General features: G+C 49.1%; 1 protein-coding gene across 1 annotated transcript; it reads right to left on the reverse strand.

Annotated features, from left to right (window-relative positions):
• Positions 1-14,579: 14,579 nt before the first annotated feature.
• Positions 14,580-19,162, reverse strand: TMEM270 (transmembrane protein 270). Its single transcript, XM_044003614.1, has 3 exons — positions 19,091-19,162; positions 15,850-16,278; positions 14,580-14,837 (listed from the first exon to the last, which is right to left on the reverse strand). The coding sequence occupies exons 1-3, from the start codon at positions 19,160-19,162 to the stop codon at positions 14,580-14,582; spliced, it is 759 nt and encodes a 252-aa protein (XP_043859549.1).
• Positions 19,163-22,538: the final 3,376 nt, after the last annotated feature.

Genomic DNA, 22,538 nt, shown 5'->3' on the forward strand with positions numbered 1-22,538 from the left:
ATACAGATATTCACAAAGAGTTCAGAAAGTTAAGAAAAAGCCTATCTAGCCTAGAGTTCCAGCCTGGTTGGGTTCTTCCTCAAGTCCTCCTCCACGAGCCTGCTTTAATCAGGAACTCTCTCCAGCAAGCTGATTGTGGAAGCCTTTTATAGGTCTGGAACAGAGGCAGTCCTTACACACTGCTTCAAGCTGATTGGCTGGCGTCATCCAAATCCATTGGTTCTGAAGGTGTTCTCAAGGTGTGATTACAATCCAGTTAACCTGAAGTAGGCTCATCAGCAGTCAATCACTCTCACTTGATTCAATCAGTCTAGATTCATCTCCAGGTGGGTCTTTGAGTATCTGCTAAATCTCATTATTTCATCACAAATGGGGACTTAGAGAAAAGGGCACAGTATCAAAGATAGGGGCTACATCCGGGGAAATGCAGCTTTCTTGGAGATGAGGGTGTTCAGTGTCAGGTATTGGGTCTCCCTGTTGGGGAGGGAGCGAAGCACAAGGGATAAAAACTCGGTGTTAGAGATGAAGACATCACGGCAAGATGGAAAGCTCAGTACTGAGGGTTCAATGTCAGGGATGAAGACTGAGTCAAGGGGGCAGCCAGGTGGCGCAGTGGATAAAGCACCGGCCCTGAATTCAGGAGCACCTGAGTTCAAATCCGGCCTCAGACACTTGACACTTACTAGCTGTGTGACCCTGGGCAAGTCACTTAACCCCCATTGCCCGCAAACAAAACAAAACAAGACTGAGTCAAGGATGGAAGCATTCAGTGTGAAGAAAGGGGGCCTCAATATTGGGGGTGGGAATAGTCCAGGTCACAGGAGAACAGGCATGGGAAATACACATGGTTAGGACCCACCTGTGACATTGTCTGCTTTGCCAACCTTGTTCCTGGTAAGTGTGGAGTTTGTGGTGGAGGGGAGCTGCGGAACGATCAGTCTCAGTCATGATGGGGATAAAGGCCAAGGATGGAGGCTCAGCATCCGGGAGAGAAGCACAATGCTGGGAATGGGAGTGAAATGTCAGGGATGGAGCTTCAGTGTTGGGGACAGGAGATTAGTTCCATGGATGGGCCCTAACTTTCAAGGAAAGGCCTTAATGTTGAGGATGAGGGTGGGCACTCAGTGCTAGAATGACACATCAGTGTTGGAATGGGGGGACGGGGTCAGCCTCAGGTCAGGGCTGGGAGCTCAAGGACAATGAGGTTCTTGCCAGAAAGGCCTAAGGATCATCTCCTCCCCTTCAGAAAAACTCCATCTTCCCCTTTGGCCTTGTCAGCTCCTTCGTCACTGTCCTCTGTCTTCCAACACACAAGCTCTTAGTGAAATCCTGGCCTTGAGTTGTGGGTCTCTGGTTGCATTCCCTCCCGGCGGCCTCCATTTATCTCTGGGATGACAGAGGCCTGGGAAATAAGGACAAGAGGGACAACAAGGACAGGGGCTGTCGCTGCCAGCTCTGGGTCCCAGAGCAGCCCCTTCTGAGGGGCGAATTCCATGTGGATGGAAGGAAGCACAATGTGGGACAGGTCTGGCTGGAAGCCCAGGCATCTCTGGACGGCTCTGCACCCCAGATGAAGTGAGTGCTTTGCATATTTCTCAGCTCCAGAATTAAAGAAGAAAGAAAATATGTATTTCATCGTGATGGGGTGGGGTGGCATGGGGAAAGTTTGGGGGAGAGAACTTGAAAAGAATGGATATGGGGAAATAAAATTAAAGCCACTGTTGTCCTGTAGTCCCAGTGACAGCACTGGCCTTGAGGAGAATTCACGCTCGTCCTGTGACCGAGGGCACAGCCCACAGCTCCTCCTCCCCACCACCATGCTCTCAAGAAGGGGTTCTCAACCTGGAGACTGGGAAATTTTAAAGAGCATATGTCTATTGGTAACTGTTTCAATTGATTTCCTTTGTAATTCTATGGGCTTTTACTTTGGACATTTAAAAAGAGGACTTTGGAGGCCTAAGAGAAGTCCGTAGGCTTCGCCAGACTGATGCCAAAGGGAATCATAACACAAAACAATGAAGAACTGCTGCTTTAGAGAAAAATTCTTCCCAAAGGTTTTGCAACCAAAGGGGGGATTCAGGGGACCAGTTTCCATGCTCCCACCAATAAGAGATTTGGATGAGCATCCATGACCTCACAAAGTGCTACCACCCACCTGGTCCTCCATCTCTGCCCATTCATCCCCCTCCACTCAGATTTCTCCACCAAAAACTGTCCCTCTGAAGGGATAGCTCAGAAGTTCTGATGGTACCACTGAAATCCCACCTCCTACATGAAGCCATCTCAGACAGCTAGAACTCTTGGGTTCTGCCACTGTTTCCCAATACAAGGATGGCTCCCCTTTGACCTACATAGTATGGTGGAGTGGAAGGAGCATGGGACAGAGATGTGGATTGAATATCAGCCGTGCAACAACCAGCTGGATGGTCTTGGACATTCATTCCATTTCCTTCTCTGTAAAATAAAAGGGAGGAATGGGTTGGACTAGACAACCTCTCGGATCAATAAAATCTTTGCTGTACATTCCTATCTTGGGTTAACATTCTAGTTCTAGTTATTTGAGAATCATCTCACTTCTAGCCACATTATTGGGTGTTTCTCAGAGTAAAAGCTTCTTAATGCAGTTCTTAAACTTCAGGAAAGTCCCCTTTGCAATGAATAAAAAAAAGCTTTGAATAGGTGATGGTAGTGATGGTAAGAGTGTCGATGGAGAGGTTGGTGGTAACAGTGATGGGGAGGCTGGTGATGATGGTTATGGGAAGAGTGTCACTGGTAACGCTGATTAGAAGGTAGGTGATGTGGAAAGTGTCGGTGACAATGGAAATGGGGAGGTTGGTAATGACAATGATAAGAGTATCAATGACAACAGTGTTGGGGAGGTTGATAATGGCCGTGATGAGAAGACTCTCAATGACAATGGTCATGAGGGAGTTGGTAATAACAGCTCTGGTGTATGCTAGTAATAACATCGATGAAGACATCAACGATGATACCCATGATAGTGATCAAAAGGCTGGAGATGATCACAAGTGATAATGACATCAACAATGATACCCATGATAGTGATCTAAAGGCTGGAGATGATCACAAGTGATCATTGCATAGAAATAGATGGAATCTTTAAAGATCATTGGATTCGACCTCCTCAATTTCTAAATCAGAAAATTGAGGTTCAGATTTGTCCAAGGTCAATCAGGCAATCAATTGAGCAACAAACATTCATTAAGTGCCAATTATTTCACTGTTTCAGTCATATCTAATTCTCCACGACCCCATTTTGGGGTTTTCTTGGCAAAGATACTGGAGTGGTTTGCCATTTCTTTCTCCAGCTCATTTTAGAGATGAGGAAACTGAGGCAAAAAGGGTTAAATGACTTGCCCAGGGTCACATCCCTAATAAGTGCCTGAGGCTGGATTTGAACTCATGAAGATGAGTCTTCCTGACTCTATGTACTGTACCGCCTTGATGCCCTATCAAGTACCTACTCTGTGCCAAGCACATGTAAGCTAGGTGCTAGTGACATAAAGACAAAAACGTGACATTCCTGGCTCTCAAAGAGCTTATATTCTACAAGGGGAGACAACATACACCTAATTAAGTATGTGCAGATATATAGAAAATACACACAGGGTAATTGGCAGGGGAAGACACTAGAAAAGGCCTCCCAAAGAAGGTGATGCTTGAACTAAGTCTCAAAGACAGCAAGGGATTCTAATAGATGGAGATGAGGAGAGAGTGCATTCCAGGCATGGGAGGCTGCCAGTTCAGAGTCACAGAGAAGGGAGACATAGGGTCATGTGTGAGCAACGGCAAAGGCCCTTTGGCTGTGCTCTAGAGTCTGGGAGGGAGAGTGGTGTACAATATGGCAGAAAAGGTAGGTTGGGGCCAGGTTATGAAGGGCTTTGCATATCAAACCAAGGACTCTGTACTAAAGGCAAGAGGGTACTGATGGCATTTAATTCAGGAGGGATGTGACATGGTCAGCCCTGGGCTGGGTACTCTGACTGCAAGTCTATTCTTCTTTCTATGTACCACACTGCCCCCTCTAAGTTGGCCATCAGTTTATGAGTCTCATAGCACCAGCTGTCCATAGATAACTCAAAATCACAAACTGTCAGGGTTGGAAGAACCATCTAGCAGGTGATTGGCACACAGTGGGTGCTTAATAAATGCTTGTTGACTGATAAATAGTCTGATCTATTCCTGAATAAGAACCCCCTCTTTGACAAACCCACCGACCTTTTCTTGAGGACTTCTAGTGAGGAGATCCAATGATTAGGAAACCTCTCCTTACATATTGGACCTCGGTTTACCATTTATACCTTCCTCCTGCTGGTTCTTCCTTCTGAGGCAAACTGAACAAGTCACGAGTGACATAGCTTTTCAGACACCTGAAAAGAGCTGTCTTGTCCCCCTGAAGTCTTCCCTTCATCAGGGTAAAGACCACCAGATCTTTCCACCAATTGTCCTAGAGGGTGACCTCCCGTCCCATCTCCACCCTGCTTCACCTCCTCTTGACATGGCCCCGTTGTTCAGTGACCTTCCTCAAAAGCTACCCCCTTCTCTTCCCACTCCTGTAAAGTTCAGCCACTTGGTCCCTAAAGCAATGCAAAGAAACCCCTCAAATAAGAGGCTCAGGAAGGTTGCCCAAAGATATCTCCATGGGTACCCCGCCTTGAACAGTTAACTCTCCTGCCCTTGTTTAAACTTTGTATTTCATTCTCCCTCCTTAGACTTCAAGCTCCTTGAGGGCAAGGACCGGGCTCAGTTACAGCTCAGCCGGTCATAGGACTGGACCCCAGCAGGCACTCAGAAATGACAGTTGGGGCAGCTAGGTGTCGTAGTGGATAAAGCACTAGCCCTGGATTCAGGAGGATCTGAGTTCAAATCCGACCTGAGACACTTGACACAGTAGCTGTGTGACCCTGGGCAAGTCACTTAACCCTCATTGTCCCACAAAAAAAGGGGGAGAGAAGAAATGACATTTGGACTGAGGGCTGTCTTAGATGGGCCTAGACTTCTCATCGGGCACAATATGAGGGTGATTCTTACAGAACACCTTTTAAAGAAATGGGAGACTTTATACTAAGATAGGCTAGTGGTGATAGTGAAGGGAAAAGTAGAGAAAACCAGAGGAAACCTCCCAGGGAATGTGTGCAACACCCTCTAACCCCTTTTGCTGAGGAGAGAGCAGCAAGTCACTGAGGGCTTGGTCATAGTTCAGGGACTTGGGACAGCCCTGGGGCCAAGGGAAGGCAAGTGACTGGCCTAAGGTCACCCAGCAAGTCAGCCTCAGATTAGGGACTAAGAGAGAACTCCTTTCTTGTACAACTGGGGAGATTCATCACTGTGTTCACCCACTCAGGTCCAGTCTTCTCCCTCACTTTGTTTGGCCCAGGACTCACTCCCTGGGCCTCTTGTTTTGAGGCTAGGGAGGATGGGAGGGAGGCAGGCAGTCCATAAATCATGAGCAAGGCCCCAGGGCAGGCCAGGCCGTGTGATACAACCATGGCAATGCTGGGGCTTTTGCCTGCCAGAGGGGAAACAAGTGGGGAGCGGGGGCTGGCAGCCCAGGCCCGGCGACGCAATCCGTCTGCTATGCACCCAGAGGCCTGTATTTATTTATGCTGAGCGTGTATTTATATCAGCCCCTTTCTTATTAATACAGCAGGAAATTGCTGGAATAGTTGCATACCTGGCCGGCTGGCTGGCCAGGACCTGGTTTCAGCCAAGAAACATAGGGGCTCTGGCCGGCTCCTCAGCGTCTGGGGCTCAGCTTCCTCCAAACAAGCACAGGGTCTCAGGCCCCCACAAGCCTTAACTGGGCTGGACCCTTAATAGGAAAGCGTTCCTTGGCCCCCAGTCCCAGACGCTGAGCTCCCCTCCCCAGTGCCGAGTCCCAGCTAGCTCATCCTTGATAACAAGCCCCATCCTTCACACCCATTCTACCCATTCTCTGTCCCTGACACTGAGCCCCCTCCCCAGCCCTGAATCCCTTCCCCTGACTTTGAGCCCCCATCCCCTTTACATCTTCCTCCCACTTGGTGTCTCTGGCCACACCAGCTCCATCTTTGGTGCCTGCCTCAGTGAGCACGCCATGTATGAGGGATCAGGGCCAAGGGGTCATTTGTGGTATCCTGTCCTCCACCAACCCGACACATGCAGAGAGTTAGAACTCCCCAAGGGCAGAGGCTGCCTCTCCTCTGTGTGACTGCCTATTCTCTAAAGGCAGAGATTCTATCTCTTCAACCAGACCCAAAGGTCTAGCCAGGATCAGCCAAGCCATCAAGAATATCTGAAGGCCATCGAGCACACCCCCCTTGGGCCATCCAGCACAGGCCCTTGCCACTGGCCAACGCACTTCCCAGCCCCTGCTTGTCTGTTTTCTATTTTCCTTTTCAGAGATAAAGACTCTACCACCTCTCTTAGTCACCCATTTGACGTCAAGCCAAAGTCTTACTTTAATCCATAACAGAGAAGCTGCATGGTGGATGTAGGTGTAGGGGGAAGACCCTGAGATCCAAAGTCAGAGGACCAAGGTCTGAATCTTGGCTCTTCCATTTACTACTCAAATAAGAGGCTGGGATGCTGAGTGAGCCCCCTTCCCACCCTCCCCGTATAAAATGAGGGACCTTAACAGTCCCTCCCAGTTCCAGATCCACAAGAAAGACAACCCGTCTGGCAATGTTGTATAGAAGGGACTGCAGGAGGGAGAAAGAAGGATGTCCAGGGCAGTACCTCTGCATATTCCATTTCTCCATTGGGGCAGCTAGATGGTGCAGCGGATAGACTCATCTTCAGGGGTTCAAATCCAGCCTCAGACACCTACTAGCTCTTGTGATCCTGGGCAAATCACTTAACCCTGTTGCCTCAGTTTCTTTATCTGTAAAATAAGCAAACCACTCCAGTATCTTTGCCAAGAAAAGCCCAAATGGGGTTACAAAGAGTCAGAAAGCTGAAAATGACTAAACAAGAGCAAAATTCTCCATTAGATTTTGATGCAGGAAGCCAGAGTGATAAAGGAGAAAGAGCCCTAGATTTGGGGTCCAATTCTAATTTCTGCCTCTGACACATTGCTTGTGTGACCTTGGGGAAGTCACTTAACCTTCCTCATCTGTCAAGTGAGATAGCCTCTAAGGTCCCTTCCAGATCTAAATCTATGGTCGTAGAAGCTCATCTAAGCTACCCACAAATGTCTACCATCTTGGGAGCCTCTTGTCCAAGTCTTCCCATAGGAGGGTGCAGTTTCTACCTGGCTTTCATTGCTTTCTCTTGACATAGAGAGAATAATTTCTTGAACTATTCACCTTGAAAGTCATGAAGCCAAGCTTTGCACATAGCAGAATCTTAATAAAGATTTGTTCAGTTTAAGTAAAAGCAGAAGTGTGGAAACATTAAATGCTTATAGGAATAAAGCAAGGGTGCCCCCTTGGATCAGCAAACCCCAAAGAATCAGCAAAGACACCGAAGAGGGAGCAAAAAGATGAGTTGGGTCACTGTTGCCATTTTCCACATGGATAATAATGAAGGCCTTTGTAAATACTATAAATATGAATTGCTTTACAAGGTGGGACCGGGAAGAATGGAGAGGGAAGGATTCAGATGAGATTTCTGATGTAGAAATGAGTGGACTTGACGATTCAATGCATGTGGAGGGAGGCAAAAGAAGGGTGAAAAAACCAAAGATGACTCCAAGGTTTGGGTCAGAGTAAACCTAGTGAATTAATTTCATTTTAGCTCCTAGTCCTACCCCTGTCCTCAGAAAGACGGAAGGTCCAGAGATCACAGACTTTAGAACTTGGAGAGACCTTAGAGATCATCTGAACCAACTCCTCCATGAAACAGAAGAGGAAAATGAGGGCCAGAGATGGGGAGGGGCTCATCCAAAGCTCTATAAGCGACAGGCAGTCCAGGATTTGAGCTCAGGCCATCTGACTCTCAGGCCAATGTTCTCCCCACCCGCTAGGTACATTACAGACAATATAAACACCTTTGCCAGGCTGCCCAAGGGCTGTGTGGTTGGGGGCCCTTTTTCTTCATCCTCCTTGCTATCTTCCTACCCACACATGCCCATGTCACCACTTGGTACCCTGCCCAAAAGGAGACAAAAAGAGCTCTCTAGGTTTTGCTGTCCTAGCTCAGTAGAATTCAGGGATTTCTGCCTCAGATCCCCAACTTCCCAAACTCCATGAATCTTAGTGTATTTCAAAAGGCATATGGACTGACTGCTCCATCCAGATCAGTCTCCCACTCAATTCCTGCACTCACCCAATACCTGTGTTTACATAGTTCCCTCCTCCTGGGATGTCATCATCCCTTCCTTCCCTAGCTAGATCTTACTCAAGTGAGGTGTACTTATTTCTTCCCTGGGTAAAGTTCCTTGAAAATGGAAGCAAGGAGGGGCATCTAGGTGGCACAGTGGATAAAGCACTGGCCTTCCATTCAGGAGGACCTGAGTTCAAATCCAGCCTCAGACACTTGACACTTACCAGCTGTGTGGCCTGGGGCAAGTCACTTAACCCTCATTTCCCCAGGAAAAAAAAAGGAAAATGGAAGCAAGGGCACACTCTTAGATACTCACTGGCCTCATCTTTGACTACAACTCATCCTGCTTTAGTAATCTGACCCACTTTAACCACCTCTCTGGGTCCTTCCCACCACCCACAGCCAAACCTAGGCTAAAGAAAGATCCCACCTAGGGTCTTCCATTCTCCAAAGAACACGTCAACAGGACGCCTCTTCCTGGGACCAAATTTACCAACGAAAGGTCTCCAAGGAAAAGAACTAAATGTTCCCAAACACCTCAGTCAGAGTTCCCCCGGGCCTCATAAGCCTTGCTTAAGCCTCAGCATGCTCCATTTCTTTATAGTGAGGCTCAGAAATGGAGCCAGAGGAAGATCAGATCACCAGCATCAGGGGATTTCTGCCACTGGTTTTTATAGCCAAGGTACTTTCTGCTGTCTGAATGCCCGTATCTATTCCCAGCACCCTTGGCCACAGCCTTCAGACTTGTAGTTCAGTTGATCTCCATGGCTAGATAACTCACTTTATCGGTTTCCATGCTCTTTGTGAGTCACTACTGCCAATCTCATTTACAGGGTGAATGTGCCTTTTGTTGAATGCCTTCCAAGAAGGCAGGGAGAGCTGTATTTCTTCATCAGTCAGATATCCTTCCAGTCCCATTTCCTCCAAGGTAGCTCTCCCTGACCACCTCAGTCCACACCGATGCCTCCCTCCTTTGAGCCCCTCCAGCTCTACCCAGTCTCAAACCGGATCATCCATTCTATGTCTTCATCTATGTGTCTACCTTGTGACTAGCTGGCCCTGCCCTCAGTCCATGCACCAGACCACACCAGCTGCACCCTGAGCACATTCCTCAAGGGAATGATTGGGAAACTGACCACAGAATTAATCAGCTTCCCCAGGGATGCTTGGGCTGAGAGCTTGCTGGTAGAAACTGAGGTCTGAGGGAGGAGACAGAAGCCAAGGACTCATGACCAGATTGGGTCACCTAGGATGGGATGTCTGCCCTATGGGTCCTTTCCCAGGAGGAGAGCCAGTAGAATGGGCCTGCACACTTAGCCTAGCCTGATCCGGCCTCCTAAAGGCCAGCAGGCCAGTTAAAAGGAGGGGAAAGGCAAGGAACAGAGGAGACAGCCACTCCTAACATGCTCTGGGGACAGAAATCACCCCCTTCCCCATTATACTATAGAGTGCTTCCCAGCAACTTTTAGGGGTTTGTTAAAGACTTTTCTCTTTGGGGCAAGATTGTTGCCTTCTTATTTACAGCTGAAGCTACTCCCTTTCTCCAGTTCCCAGCCTATTTAGTCTCTCTCTCTCTCTCTCTCTCTCTCTCTCTCTCTCTCTCTCTCTCTCTCTCTCTCTCTCTCTCTCCCTCTCTCTCTTTCTCTCTCTCCCTCCTTCCTTCCCTCCCTCCCTCCCTCTTTCCCTCTCTCCCTCCCTCTCTCTCTTCTATCCTCTCCTCTCTCCTCTCTCTCCCCCCTCTCTCTCTTCTCCTCTCTCTCTCACACACACCCCTCCTCCCCCCTACCCCCCAAAAGCCTTCAGTGTTCACTCCAAACAAACCGCTGAAACCAGAGAACCTGTGGCTGACGCCATTTCCTGAGGGGAGGGGTCATTGAGGTTCTGTGGGCTGGGGAGGAAAGGGGCCTACAGGGATAGAAAAGGTAGGGAGGCAGGGGAATGGGGAGGACAGAAGGAAATGAGATCTAGGCTATGAGGGATTAGGAGAACTTGGGGAAGAAAATGGGGGAAGCCAACGAAGAAGCGACAGAGAGATCAGAGGGAGTGGGAAGAGTGGGGAAGAGGCTAAGGAGAGAGAAGGAATGGAAAGATGGAGGAGGAAGCAAGAAAACTGGGGGATAGGGGGCCAGAGGTGGATGAAGAGGCAAGGAAGAGATGGATGGACTGTTTTGAGTTGCTTTTTTTTCTCATACATCCAGTATCTAGACCAAAGACCAACATTTATTTAAAGTAGACGCCATCTTGTTAAGTCTTGTTAAGAGTGTTAAATGAGCAACTGGCTAATGGAGATGAGTAAGAGAGTTCAGAAAAGATAAACTATCTGGGGGTTATTATCTAGATTCTCCCTTCCTGATTTGGCATCTTTTGGTCGGGGCTCCCTGTGGGCACAGTTCACTCTCATCCCACCAGGGCTCCCCGAGGGTAGGGTCTGGGTCTCTCCCATCAGGCCAGGGTCCCCTAAAGGCAAGGACTATAGCTACTCCCACAGGTTGAGGCCTGACAAAAGATGACAAGTTTCTTCCTCTCTCTCCAGCCCCAGGGAGACGGTTGGGGGACCCAAAAGCTATCTGAGTGCACAGAACTGCACAAAGGCATTTGGATGGGAGAGAGGGAAGCCAAGGCTGAGTCTGGGAAATGACATCCTCAGGGCTGACTCTCAGACTTGAGGACATCAGCAGCAGGGGCCCTGGGGGCAACTGACAGGTGACCTCTCCCCCCGGGCCTGTTTGCACAGCTGTAACCCCAGGGAGAGCAAAGAACCCAGCACTTCCCTGGGAACCAGAGTTAGGGGAGGTGGGGGTGGCAGAAAGGAATGTGAGGGGCATTGGGCCAGGACCCCAGGCAGAAGCTGGCCCCAGCTCCTTGCTCTGTTGATCTTGTAAGGGGACCAGGAGTTCCAGTTATCAGTGGGAAAGGGCCAAGGAGTGTGAACAAGTCATTAAAGGAGGGTGGGCAGGGAAGTCTGGGTGGACCTTCCAATGGGGGTGGGAAGGCATGGGCAGGGGTGCTTCGGGCAAAGGGAGAGAGCAGAGTGAGCCTGGCAGGGCATGACCCCTCGGGCCTCTGGCCTGCAGGAAGGGGCAGGTGGAGCCCTACTTCCAGCCTCAAAGCCATCCAGAGGAGAAGGAAGGGGAGGCCAAGGGGTTGCTCTCTGGAGGGGGTGGGCATGCAGGTATTTCCTTCTTGCCAATTCCAGCCAAGGCAGCTTAGCCACAGTATAGAGGGACGACCTTGGAGTCAGGAAGATGCCTCAGACACTACTGTGACTCTAAGCAGGTCTCACCTCAGTCTACCTCGGGCTCTTCATCTGAAAAATGGGCATGAGAATCAAAGCACCTACTCCCCAGGGTTGTTGTGAGGGTCGAATGGGGTCTTACATACAAAGAGCTTCGCAAACCTATTACTGGGATTGCTCCATTCTCCTTCACAATTCCCCCGCCCCCGCCCCCTCAAGGTGGGCATCTTTCCATTTCTGGCCTTGTCCTTTTCCTGCTAGGGGAAAGACAGGTTTGGGAAGAGATGATAAGCTTAGTTTGGGAGGTGCAGAGAGCTACCTCCCACCCCTCTTTGACCTGTCGTTCATTCCTATGTCATCCACGATCACAGACCCAGAACTGGGAGGGCCTTCAGAGCGCGTCCAGCTCAACCTCATTTTATACACGTGGCCTGGAGAGACCTAGGGGGGAAGGGGGGTCTTGGAGGGCCTTTGACCCAAACCCTTCATTTCACAGAGAAGTAGGCAACAAAAGCAAGATGTGAACCAAAGTGTTCCAGCCCCAAAGTCCAGTGTGGTCTCTGTCTTGTTCAGTGCCATCTCCCTCTCCTGAGAACTCCCATGTGTGTGTCTCCAGTCCGTCTTCCCTGACTTCCAGTCTGTCATCCGGACAGCTCTAGCCCCATGGCCATCTCCTAACCCTGTCCCCTGGAGGCAGTGTGGTACAATGGGAAGGGCCCTGGGCTCTGCAATCAGTGAACCTGGTTTCAAATTCCACTTCTCATGTTCCTTCCCTTTATCACCCTAGGCAAGTCACCTTAACCGCTCTGTGCCTCAGTTTCCTCATTTGTACATGGGGGGAGGGGTGACCCGATGATTTCTAGAGTCCCTTCTAGCTCTAGAGAGTTGTGATACACGGAGGGTTGAAGGTCACTGAATTGGTCAGTTGTGGTGGATATCATGGTCAGTAGATCTGGATACTGGCCAGTAGGGGCATGGTCAGTTGAGGTGGATGTTGGGAATGTTCCCCTCCTTGATTTTCTCCCTCATACATATTATTGCCCAATGCTCAGTTTACTTGTCCGGGTCCCCATGCCTTCCCCTTCCTATTGGACTCTAAACTTCTTGAAGGCAGATACTTAGCTTATACATTTGGAATATTGGTGGTGCTTAGCACAGACCTGAGCATAGCAGAGGCTAAACAAGGTTGTTGAATAACAACCTTCTGTTGAATCGGAGGGAGATGGAAGATGAAGGGGAATGGGGCCAAATGCTGCCACCCTTCTATTTCGGGCTGCAAGTCTCCCACCTCCTTTTATCAGGCTCACCTAGAGAGCTGGAGAGGGACCACCGCCCTTTCTCATTCCTCACCTTTCCAGCCCTGGACTCAATTCAATGATAAATGTTACAAACGCCCAATCCCGACCTCACCCTCTTTCTTGGACTTCTGATTTTCCCCTCTGTTAAATGAAAGGGGGTATAGGAACGGAGAATTAGAAACCAGGAGTCACAGGTGCCAGGTACTGTTTGACATATAGTGACTTGTCTGAGGTCACACAGGTAACAGAGGCAGCATTTGAACCCAGATCCTCTGACACCAGAGCCAGTGTTCTTTCCATTGAGATCTTCAAGGGTGTGTGGTCATGACTGTACCAGACCCACTTTCTGAAGGGCTCTGTCCTGGCATCAGGAGAATGGTCTGAGGCCTTGGCCAACCCCAGCCAAGCCTCTGCCTTCCCCCCAACACTATGGCCTAGTCCAGTTCCAGCTCCACCCTTTTCCTGGAGCTTAGGTCTCCTCTCTATTAAAAGGAGGGGGGTTGGGGGTCTTGGGGGGGGGGTGGTTAGAGACCAGAGGCACAGCTGGAAAATGAGGTCTGACATTGTCTGGGTCACCTTGAGCAAGTGACTTCCTCTCTGGACCTCAGTCTCCTCCTCTGAAATATCTCGGGGTTCGACTAGATGAACTCTTAAGGTCCCTCAATTGCTATGATTGATTTGCCCAAAAGACAGGAACTCCATCTCTCAAATAACCTGAGGGATACCTCTAAGTATGGTGCTGTGGCTCCCTCAAGAGCCCGAAGCCAAGAACTACAGGCACCTCCCCCTTCCAATCCAAGGAATTGCCGGGAGGGGCCCTCCCTCCCTCCACCCTCCTCAGATTCCAGGTTTCTGTGGAATCTCTTCATGATCGTCACTCTCTTCGGCAGAGCAATGGGGCCTGGGCACAGAGGGAGAGATGCCCCAGATCAAACCCTGTCCCATGGATGATGACCCAAGGAAGAGAGCAACAGGGGCCCAAGCCCCCAGACCCCAGCCCCATCAGTCCTAGGGATAAAGAAGCCTGGTCAACAGGAGGTAAAAATCGACAGTCTGGAGCCGGGACTGCCGCTTTCTCTGCCATCGACCCTCTGCCTGTGCCAACTTAGCAGGGTCCGTCGGTCTTTGGAATGGACATGATGGAGGGAACTGAGTTTTCAAAAATACAGGTCCAGAAGGGCAGCTAGGTGGTGCAGTAGATAGAGCACCATCCCTGGATTCAGGAGGACCTAAGTTCAAATCCAGCCTCAGACCCTTGACACTTACTAGTTGTGTGACCCTGGGCAAGTCACTTAACCCCAATTGCCGAAGAAGAAGAAGAAGAATGCAGGTCCAGGAACCCAGACTCCTCTGCGGAGCTCAAGCAGTCTGCAGTACTGCCCGCTGACCGACAGCAGAGAAACAGCCACACGTGCTACAGGAGAACCCGACCTGGAGACCCTGACAATCCAGAGCCAGGTGCTCTGACCCTCAGAAGTCTCACCTGACTCTCTCTGGGAGGCACAGTCAGCTGAGCATTAGGGTCACTTTAGAAACCTCAGCCTCCCTCCCTCAGCTTTTGTAGCCTGGATCAAGGCCTCTCTGGTCCCGGTGTCAGGAGGAGAGGGTACCCCGTTCCATCCCATCCCATTGGGGTTAGCTGGGAGCAGGGGCTGTTTTCCTTCTCCACAGATAAATCAAACATGCCCTCCCAGTCATGGGAACAAAGCCTCCCTAGCTCCCAGCCCGCGCCCCCAAACAAGCAAGTCTCCTGGGGTGTGTCTAAACGCAGTTTATTCGTCCTAAGCTTTGGGCTCCTCAGAATGCAGTGGCTCCGTAGTGCTGTCCTCCCACATCATCTCCATCTCCCCTTCTTGGGCCTGGGCCAGCTGGGCCGTGTGCTCAAAGGCAGCCTGGAGCATGTGGGAGGCCAAGCAGGTGGCCCAGGTGACTACATAGGCCAGGTGCCAAGAGGTGAGAGCTGCCGTGCTCTCCACATGCCAGTACAGCTGCTGTAACCAGCCCAAGAACTCGAGGGAAAACCAGTTATCCAGTAGCGCCTAAAATAGGTGAGAGGTAACCATGAGGCGGGAGCCGACTGGCATCCATCCCCATGACTGCTCCAACATCTCCCTGATTAAACTCTTCTGGGGATCATCCTCTAACCTCTGACCCCATTTCCCATTGGCCACTCCAGCACTGACCACTCCCGGACCATACCAATCCCTATCCCTCCCCTGTTGGTCATGCCCACTCACTATGATAGTCCTGACCAACCCTTCCTATTGACCACTTCTGACCTCTCCTTTTTACTGTGCCTCTAAAATTCACTCCAGCTGTTACTATCAAGAATCCCCCTTACCTCTCTACTGATCATGCCTTAAATTGATTGCCCTAATACCCATACTACCACTCCCATCATCTCTGCCTCCACAAACCATCCCAACATTCACCCCTACTGACCTACTCTACTCCATCCATGCCCACTCCCAGCAAACCATTTCTAGTAACCACCCCTACCTATTCCCATTTATGTCCCCCAATGGTCACCCCCAACATCCTCCCAGCTAACCACTTCTATTGACCATTCCCTGACCTCTCCAGTTAGCTATGTCTTCTGTTGATCACAACATCCATACAGATTTAGCATTCCACACATCATCCCAACATTCAGCCTACTCCATCGATCACCCCAATATCTATCCAAATTTTCCATTCTTATTTACCACCCTCTGATTTCTCTTATTTATTATGTCGCCAACATCCATTCCAGCTAATAATTCCTAGTACTCATGCCCCTTATCTCTCCTACTGATCACATCCCATACTGATCATCTCAACATCATCACTCCCATTGACAAACTCAAATAAACCATCCCAACATTCAGCCCTCCTGACCTACCATTACCCACCAAGACCCATTCCCAACTAGTCCATGGTCAATGCCTACAGCTCCACCCTGACTGACCGTGCTCCCCACTGACCCCCCCCCCAGTTTCCACCCTCACCAACTGCTTCATTTATGTATCCGTTCCCTATGTCCAGGTCTGACCCAGTCTTCTGCCTGCTCACCAGTCGTTTCAGCTGCTTGATGCTGAAGCGGTGGGCTGTCTGGCAGAGCCTCCAGGTGATCAGGAGGACCAGCAGGAACCCCAGCAGCAAGCTCTGAAGCCAGTAACGGAGCAAATTCTTCCAGGTGACCCAGAAGAAGCCCAGTTGGCCATAAGCTTCTTGGACGAGATGGCAAAGGGTGAGGGGAGAGTTCAAAATGCGAGTGAGGACCTGCCCTGGCAGATGGAGAGCCAGGAACAGCGGAGCACTCCACAGGGTCATCAGGCCTCTCATTACGGAGCCCATGGGGCAGAAGAGGCAGGACTGGGATGGGGCTGGGGCCAGGCACACAGAGCCCTCTGCTTCCTGGGCCAACCCTGACATCCAGTGGTTGAAGAGGAAGATCTTCAGAAGCAGGAAATTGTAGAGATGAATCTGATTCTGGAAAAGCTAAAGGGGATGAGGAGACACAAGGAAGGTGCCTTGGTGAGTCAGGGACACACCCGGCAAGGTGGGGGTGCAGCGAGGGGACTGTGGGACCCATCTGACATTCTGGAGATGAACAATGACAAGCAGCATGGAACAGTAGAGAGAAAGCTGCATTCAGAGGTCAGAAGACCTGGGTTTGAGACTCTGTGACCCCAGACAAGTCACCTTGGCTCCAGGCAATAGGACTATAAACTGCAGGACAGATGAAGATTGACACAGGTCAAGGGAGTTCTTCTCACTGAGCTCTTTGTACCAATAATATCCCAGGTCCGGTCTCAAATAATCATGATGCTATGCAGAAGCACCCGGACATTACCAGTGAGAGCTGATGGAGAAGATGAGGAGTGTACAGATGAAGGAGAAAATGGGGACAGCTAGGTGGCACCAGAGGGCATGGAGCACCAGGCCTAGAGTCAGGAAACCTCCTCTTCCCTACTTCAAATCTGGCCTCAAGAACAAAGTAGCTGTGTGACCCTGAGCAAGTCACTTAACCCAGTTTGCCTCAGTTTCCTCAGCTGTAAAATAAGCTGGAGAAGGAAATGGTAAAAAGCTCCAGTATCTTTGCCAAGGAAACCTCAGATGGGGTTACGAAGGGTCAAACACAACTAATCGACTCAACAACAAGAGTTTCAAATAAGATAGCTAGGGGGCAGCTAGGTGGTGCAGTGGATAAAGCACTGGCCCTGGATTCAGGAGGACCTGAGTTCAAATCCAGCCTCAGACACTTGACACTTACTAGCTGTGTGACCCTGGGCTTAACCCCCATTGCCCTGCAAAAAAACAAAAAACACAAAACAAACAAATAAATAAAATAGCTACATAGAGCTATGTGCAAACTTCCAAGTGCTATAAAAAACCAGCTATTACTCTGCCCTTGTACTTAACTTGTTATGACAATATGGGGCTAAGCCCCTTCCAATGAGTTATTGCAAGAAAGTGGGCCATGGGATCATAGATTTTGATACTGAGGCCCAAAGAGGTTAAGAGTGACCCAAAGATCACATAGCTAGGAAGTAACAGTCAGAATTGGAATCCAGAGCCCTTTCCACAGCAGTCTGGTGCTGTCCTAACTCCTCATGATGGAGAAGTCCTGATAACCTCAACCCTACAGAGGTCTTGAGGTTCTAGGATTTAGAGGTAGAAGAAATCCAATCCAACCTCCACATTTTGCGGAAGAAGAAACCAAGGCCAAGAGAAGTTAACTAGACTTACTCAATGACACACGGATTCACGATTTGAACTAGGGTCTTCAGGCTACTCTACTGAGGTATCAGGGACTGGATTCTGATCCTTCCTAAGGACTGAAGTGTCTCAGAATTGGAGGAACCCAGGCACCATCTAGGCCAGAGGATCTTCATCCATAGAACTATTAGCCTTTTGGGGGGAGGGGCAGGGCAATGGGGGTTAAGTGACTTTCCCAGGGTCACACAGCTAGTACATGTCAAGTGTCTGAGGCCGGATTCGGACTCAGGTCCTCCTAAATCCAGGGCCAGTGCTTTATCCACTGCGCCACCTAGCTGCCCCTATTAGCCTTTTTAGAGAATATTTTGATCACTATATTTCAATGCAATTTGTTTCCTATGCATTTTACTTTGTGCATTTAAAATATTAGTCTTAGAATGGATTCATGGGCTTCACCAGACACAGGCCAAAGACATACAGGACAAAGGAGTCCCCGGCTTTTGCTGTAATACTTCCCACAACAGACAGCTCACTACTTCACCCAATTTATTCTATCTTGGTTGGTCCTAAATGTTAAAAAATTCTTTATATTGTCAGCATCTGCCTCTCCACATCTTTCATCTATTACTCCCCATTCCAACCTCTTCTAATCTCTCTTTCCCACAACAGCCTTTCAGATTTTGAAGACCATCATCCAGCCCCACCCCAAGTTTTCTCTTTCCCAGACTAAGTGTCCCTCATCCCTCATGTGATGCTTTGGCATCCTCTCTCCATCCTTCAGTTCCTCACCTTTCCATCCTGTGATTCATATTCATGGTGTGATGAAAGGGTTGTGCCTTAACCCCAGAGGGACAAATCTCTGTCATGGCGGTCTATTACACAACTGTGAGGCAACTAGGTGGTGCAGTGGATAAAGTATTGGCCTTGGATTCAGGAGGATCTGAGTTCAAATCCAGCCTCAGACACTTAACACTAGCTGTGTGACCCTGGGCAAGTCACTTAACCCTCATTGCCCCGGAAAAAAAAAATAGAACACAACTGTGACAAGGTTGGTGGGGAGAGGTGATGGGGACTGTGTGGTTCAGTGGACTCTGAAGTCAGAGACTGGGTTCCAACCTCATCTCCGATGCTTGGAAGCTACCTATGGGACCCTACATCTCCCTTGGCCTCAGTTTCCTTATCTGCCAACTAAAGGGGACGTACTTGATGATCTCTGGGGTCCCTTCGAGATATGGCGCTCAAATCCTATTATCCTCTGCTTGGAGGGGGAGATTTTTCCTGGTGAAAAGATCATGGTCCTAGATCAGAAAGGAACATCTCAGAAGTCATATAGTCCAACCCCCTTACTTTACAGGTGAAGAAACTGAGCCCCAGGGAGCTAAAGGGGCAACACCAACCCAGGTAACAAGGCACGTGAGAGAGGATCCATCGTAGACTAGAATCTAGGGAAACAAGCCATTAGTGGTAGAAAGGAGAGAAGGGGGGGAGGGAGAGAGGAGGACAGAAGGAGGGAGACTAGGGTAGCATTTTATGGCTTGTGATGAGACTCAGCCTTCCCCCCTTTCCCTCCCTAACCCTGAGCTGGCCTCACCAATGCAGAGATTTTTACTGTTTGAAGCACAATGCCCGGAATGCTAGATTGGACTCGCAGAGTATCTGCCATCCTGGCTCTCTTCTGGCCACCTGAGCAGTGTATGACTTCACAGATACCCTCACTGAGAAGGCACTATTGCCATGGACACGTAGTTGCCAGGCAACACCAGGTACTCACCTCCACCTGTCCTGACCACTCACTCTGTCTCAGTTCGAGGGTTTCTGAGATACCGGAGGCAGGAAAGGATGCTTCAGAGCAGTAGAGAGCTCTTGGAAGGAGGGGGCCTCAGAGGCCAGCTAGCCTGAGTATCCCTTCATTTTATAGACAAGGAAACTGAAGCCCAAGGAGATGAAGTGATTTGTCCAAGGTCACACAAGTGGTGAGCATCTGAGGCAAGATTCTAACATGGTTCTTCTGAGTCTAGGTCTAGTTCTCTAGGCCCATAAGCAGAAAAAGGTCTCACCCTGACCAGAACTAGTCTAATCTAACTGGGAAGATGGATTGGGCAGGGGTTGCTCAGGGTCCAGGACTTCCAGGGGCTCCCACTGACCCACAGGAGGAAGCCCCATGACATTGTCTTCAGGTAGGGCACAAACCCCACTGTTGGGTGGGAGGGTTCTCTCCCCCAGACAAAACCTAAAGAAAAGGGGGAGAAGGGCATGGAATTGGCACCTTTGGGAGAGAGAGGCAGGGGACAACAGAGAGTTTCCAAGTGCAGACTATACTTTGCTGTCGTGTCCATTTACTGTGTAGACACCACCACCTTCCTTCTGGGGTGGCTGGATGGTGGGAAGGCAAGGGTAAAGAAGACCTGCCGTGAGTTGGGGGTGGAGGGAGTCCTGGCAACATCTGACTCTTGCCAGGAATTGTCTCTCAGAAACTTAAGCGATCAGAATATCCCAGAACCAGAAGGAAGCTCAGAAGAACCCTGTGAGTCTCCCCCACAGCCACATCGGGTCCCCCATTGCCTCCTTGCTCCAACCTCCAATAGCTCTTAGACCCTCCCAATGAGAGCAAAGAGACTGGATCAGCAGGCTCACAGAATCTCAGAGCCCAAAAGGACATTAGCAACCATCGAGTCCTACCCCTACCAAAACAAAAAGCCTCTACATCCCTGACAAAGGATTGTCAGTCTGGGCTTGAAGACCTCAAGTGAGGGAGATACCCACCAGAAAGGCAGTGGGGTGGAATGGAAAGAGCATTGGCTCTGCAGTCTCAGGACCTGGGTTCAAATTCTGTCTCTATCCCTGTATGGCCTTGGGCAAGTCACAACCTCAGTTTCCCCATCTGTAAAATGGAGCAGAGGCAGACTCTATGGCCTCTGAGATCCATTCTAGTCCCAGGATCCTCTGCTTAAGGCAATGCACCCTGCTTTGGCACAGTGAGAACCGCTGGCAGTTTTTCTTTATAGCAAGTTTAAATCTGGCTCTCTGCATTTCTACCCAACATGGCTCCTCTTCTCCCCTCTGGAGAGAGCACAGCTAGCCCCTCACTGACATGACTGCCCTTCAACATATTAACATGAGGCACCTCCACATCTAGTCTTCTCCAAACTACACATCCCTCATCCCTTCAGCCCAGGAAAGGGGAGGGAGGAGGCTGGCCTCCTTATTGCCTTCCAAGACCCGCAGGAGTTCTGAGAGTGAAAATTCTGTTTGCTTTTTTTGTGTGTGAGGCAATGGGGGTTAAGTGACTTGCCCAGGATCACACAGCTAGTAAGTGTTAAGTATCTGAGGCCGGATTTGAACCCAGGTATTCCTGACTCCAGGGCCAGTGCTCTATCCACGGCGCCACCCAGCTGCCCCAAGAGTGAAAATTCTAATCCGTGTCGGCAGAAGGAGGAGATGGGGATCCAAGTAGGAGTATTTGGGTCAGGAATCAACCAGCCAGGGGTTATTAGGTACTTGCTACATTATGCTAAGCATCGAAGGTACAAAGAAAAAGCAAAGTCCCTGCTTTCAAAGAACTCACATTGCAATGGAATATAAGAATTCCCAGACCATCTCCCTCCCTCCTTTTTGGGGGTGGAGGGTCAGACTCAAAGGATATGTGTTAGTTTTGCTGAATTGATGAGTGTTTTTTCTTTCCATTTGTATTTTTTGTGCTCTCTGGCCAAGGGATGCATTCAGAAATGGAGGTCGCATAAAAATAAATACTTTATAAATTCTCATCAGCTGGGGAATGGCAAAACAACAATACATGAATGTGATGGAATGTAAAAATTCAGAGAAGCACATTAAAGACGCCAGCACAAATGATGCAAGATGCGAAAGGAGCAAAACCAAGAAAAACAAGATGCACAGTTATGGCAACCATGTAAGTGGAATGAACAACAACAAAAATAGGGATTGAAATGTGGGTAATTATAATGAACAAGCTTGACCTTAAAGGGGGCATGTGAAAATTCACCTCCCTTTCTCCTACATAGAGGTGGGGGGCCTGGGGAATGAAAGGCAGGCAGCATGTGTCCTCAGATTAGATTGATATTTTGGTTGGTTTAGCTGAACTGATTTTTTTTAATCTTCCTTTTTTAGTTAATGTTCTTTATTTTTTTATTTTGGGGAGTTTTCGTGGAGCAATGAGGGTTAAGTGACTTGCCCAAGGTCACACAGCTAGAGAGTGTCAAGTGTCTGAGGCCGGATTTGAACTCAGGTCCTCCTGAATCCAGGGCTGGTGCTTTATCCACTGCACCACCTAGCTGCCCCCTTACTTAATGTTTTAAGGGATGGTTTTCTAGGTGAGGAGGATGAGGTCAAAACAAAATTTCAGGAACTTTTAAAAAGATACCATTTGGGGGGGGGGGGTGAGGCAATTGAGGTTAAGTGACTTGACCAGGGTCACACAGCTAGTAAGTGTTGAGTGTCTGAGGCCGGATTTGAACTCAGGTCTTCCTGAGTCCAGGGCCGGTGCTCTATCTACTGCGCCACCTAGCTGCCCCAAAAAGATACCATTTTTTAAAATATATATTCCTTGACTATTAAAGGATTCAGACCCCAGATCAGGTGACTAAGGTTAAGTGAGAAGTCTCCATCCTGTATGGTTCAGTGAAAAGGAATCTGGACTTGGGTCCTAGTCCTGGCTCTGATGGTCTGCTTCCCCTGACACCATATTCCCCTTCCCATTGTGGAGGCAACATGATTGTTTCTTTTTTTTTTTTTTAATGTATGAGGTATTTTATTTTTTCCGTTACATGTAAAGCTAGTTCTCAACTTTTGTTTATACATGCTTTACAATTTCAGATTTTTCTCCCTCCCCTCCCTCCCCCCTCCCCTAGACAGCAGGTAATCTGATATAGGTTATATCTATATATCTCTAAACATATACATATAGATATATATATATACACACACATATATATATATACACATAATAACATTAATCCTATTTCTGCATTAATCCTGTTACAAGAGAAAGAATCAGAGCAGTGATGCAAAACCTCAAAATA

The sequence above is a fragment of the Dromiciops gliroides genome, chromosome 4 (genome assembly GCF_019393635.1).
Source record: "Dromiciops gliroides isolate mDroGli1 chromosome 4, mDroGli1.pri, whole genome shotgun sequence".
In the NCBI taxonomy this organism is placed as follows: domain Eukaryota; kingdom Metazoa; phylum Chordata; class Mammalia; order Microbiotheria; family Microbiotheriidae; genus Dromiciops; species Dromiciops gliroides.

What these genes read in the sequence shown, in the direction of transcription:
- TMEM270 (XM_044003614.1), bottom strand. Translation starts at nt 19,162, where the DNA reads ATGGCAGATACTCTGCGAGTCCAATCTAGCATTCCGGGCATTGTGCTT. An exon ending in CAGTAAAAATCTCTGCATTG is followed by an intron (nt 16,279 to 19,090) that starts GTGAGGCCAGCT and finishes CATCCCCTTTAG; the next exon opens with CTTTTCCAGAATCAGATTCA. An exon ending in TCAAGCAGCTGAAACGACTG is followed by an intron (nt 14,838 to 15,849) that starts GTGAGCAGGCAG and finishes CACCTATTTTAG; the next exon opens with GCGCTACTGGATAACTGGTT.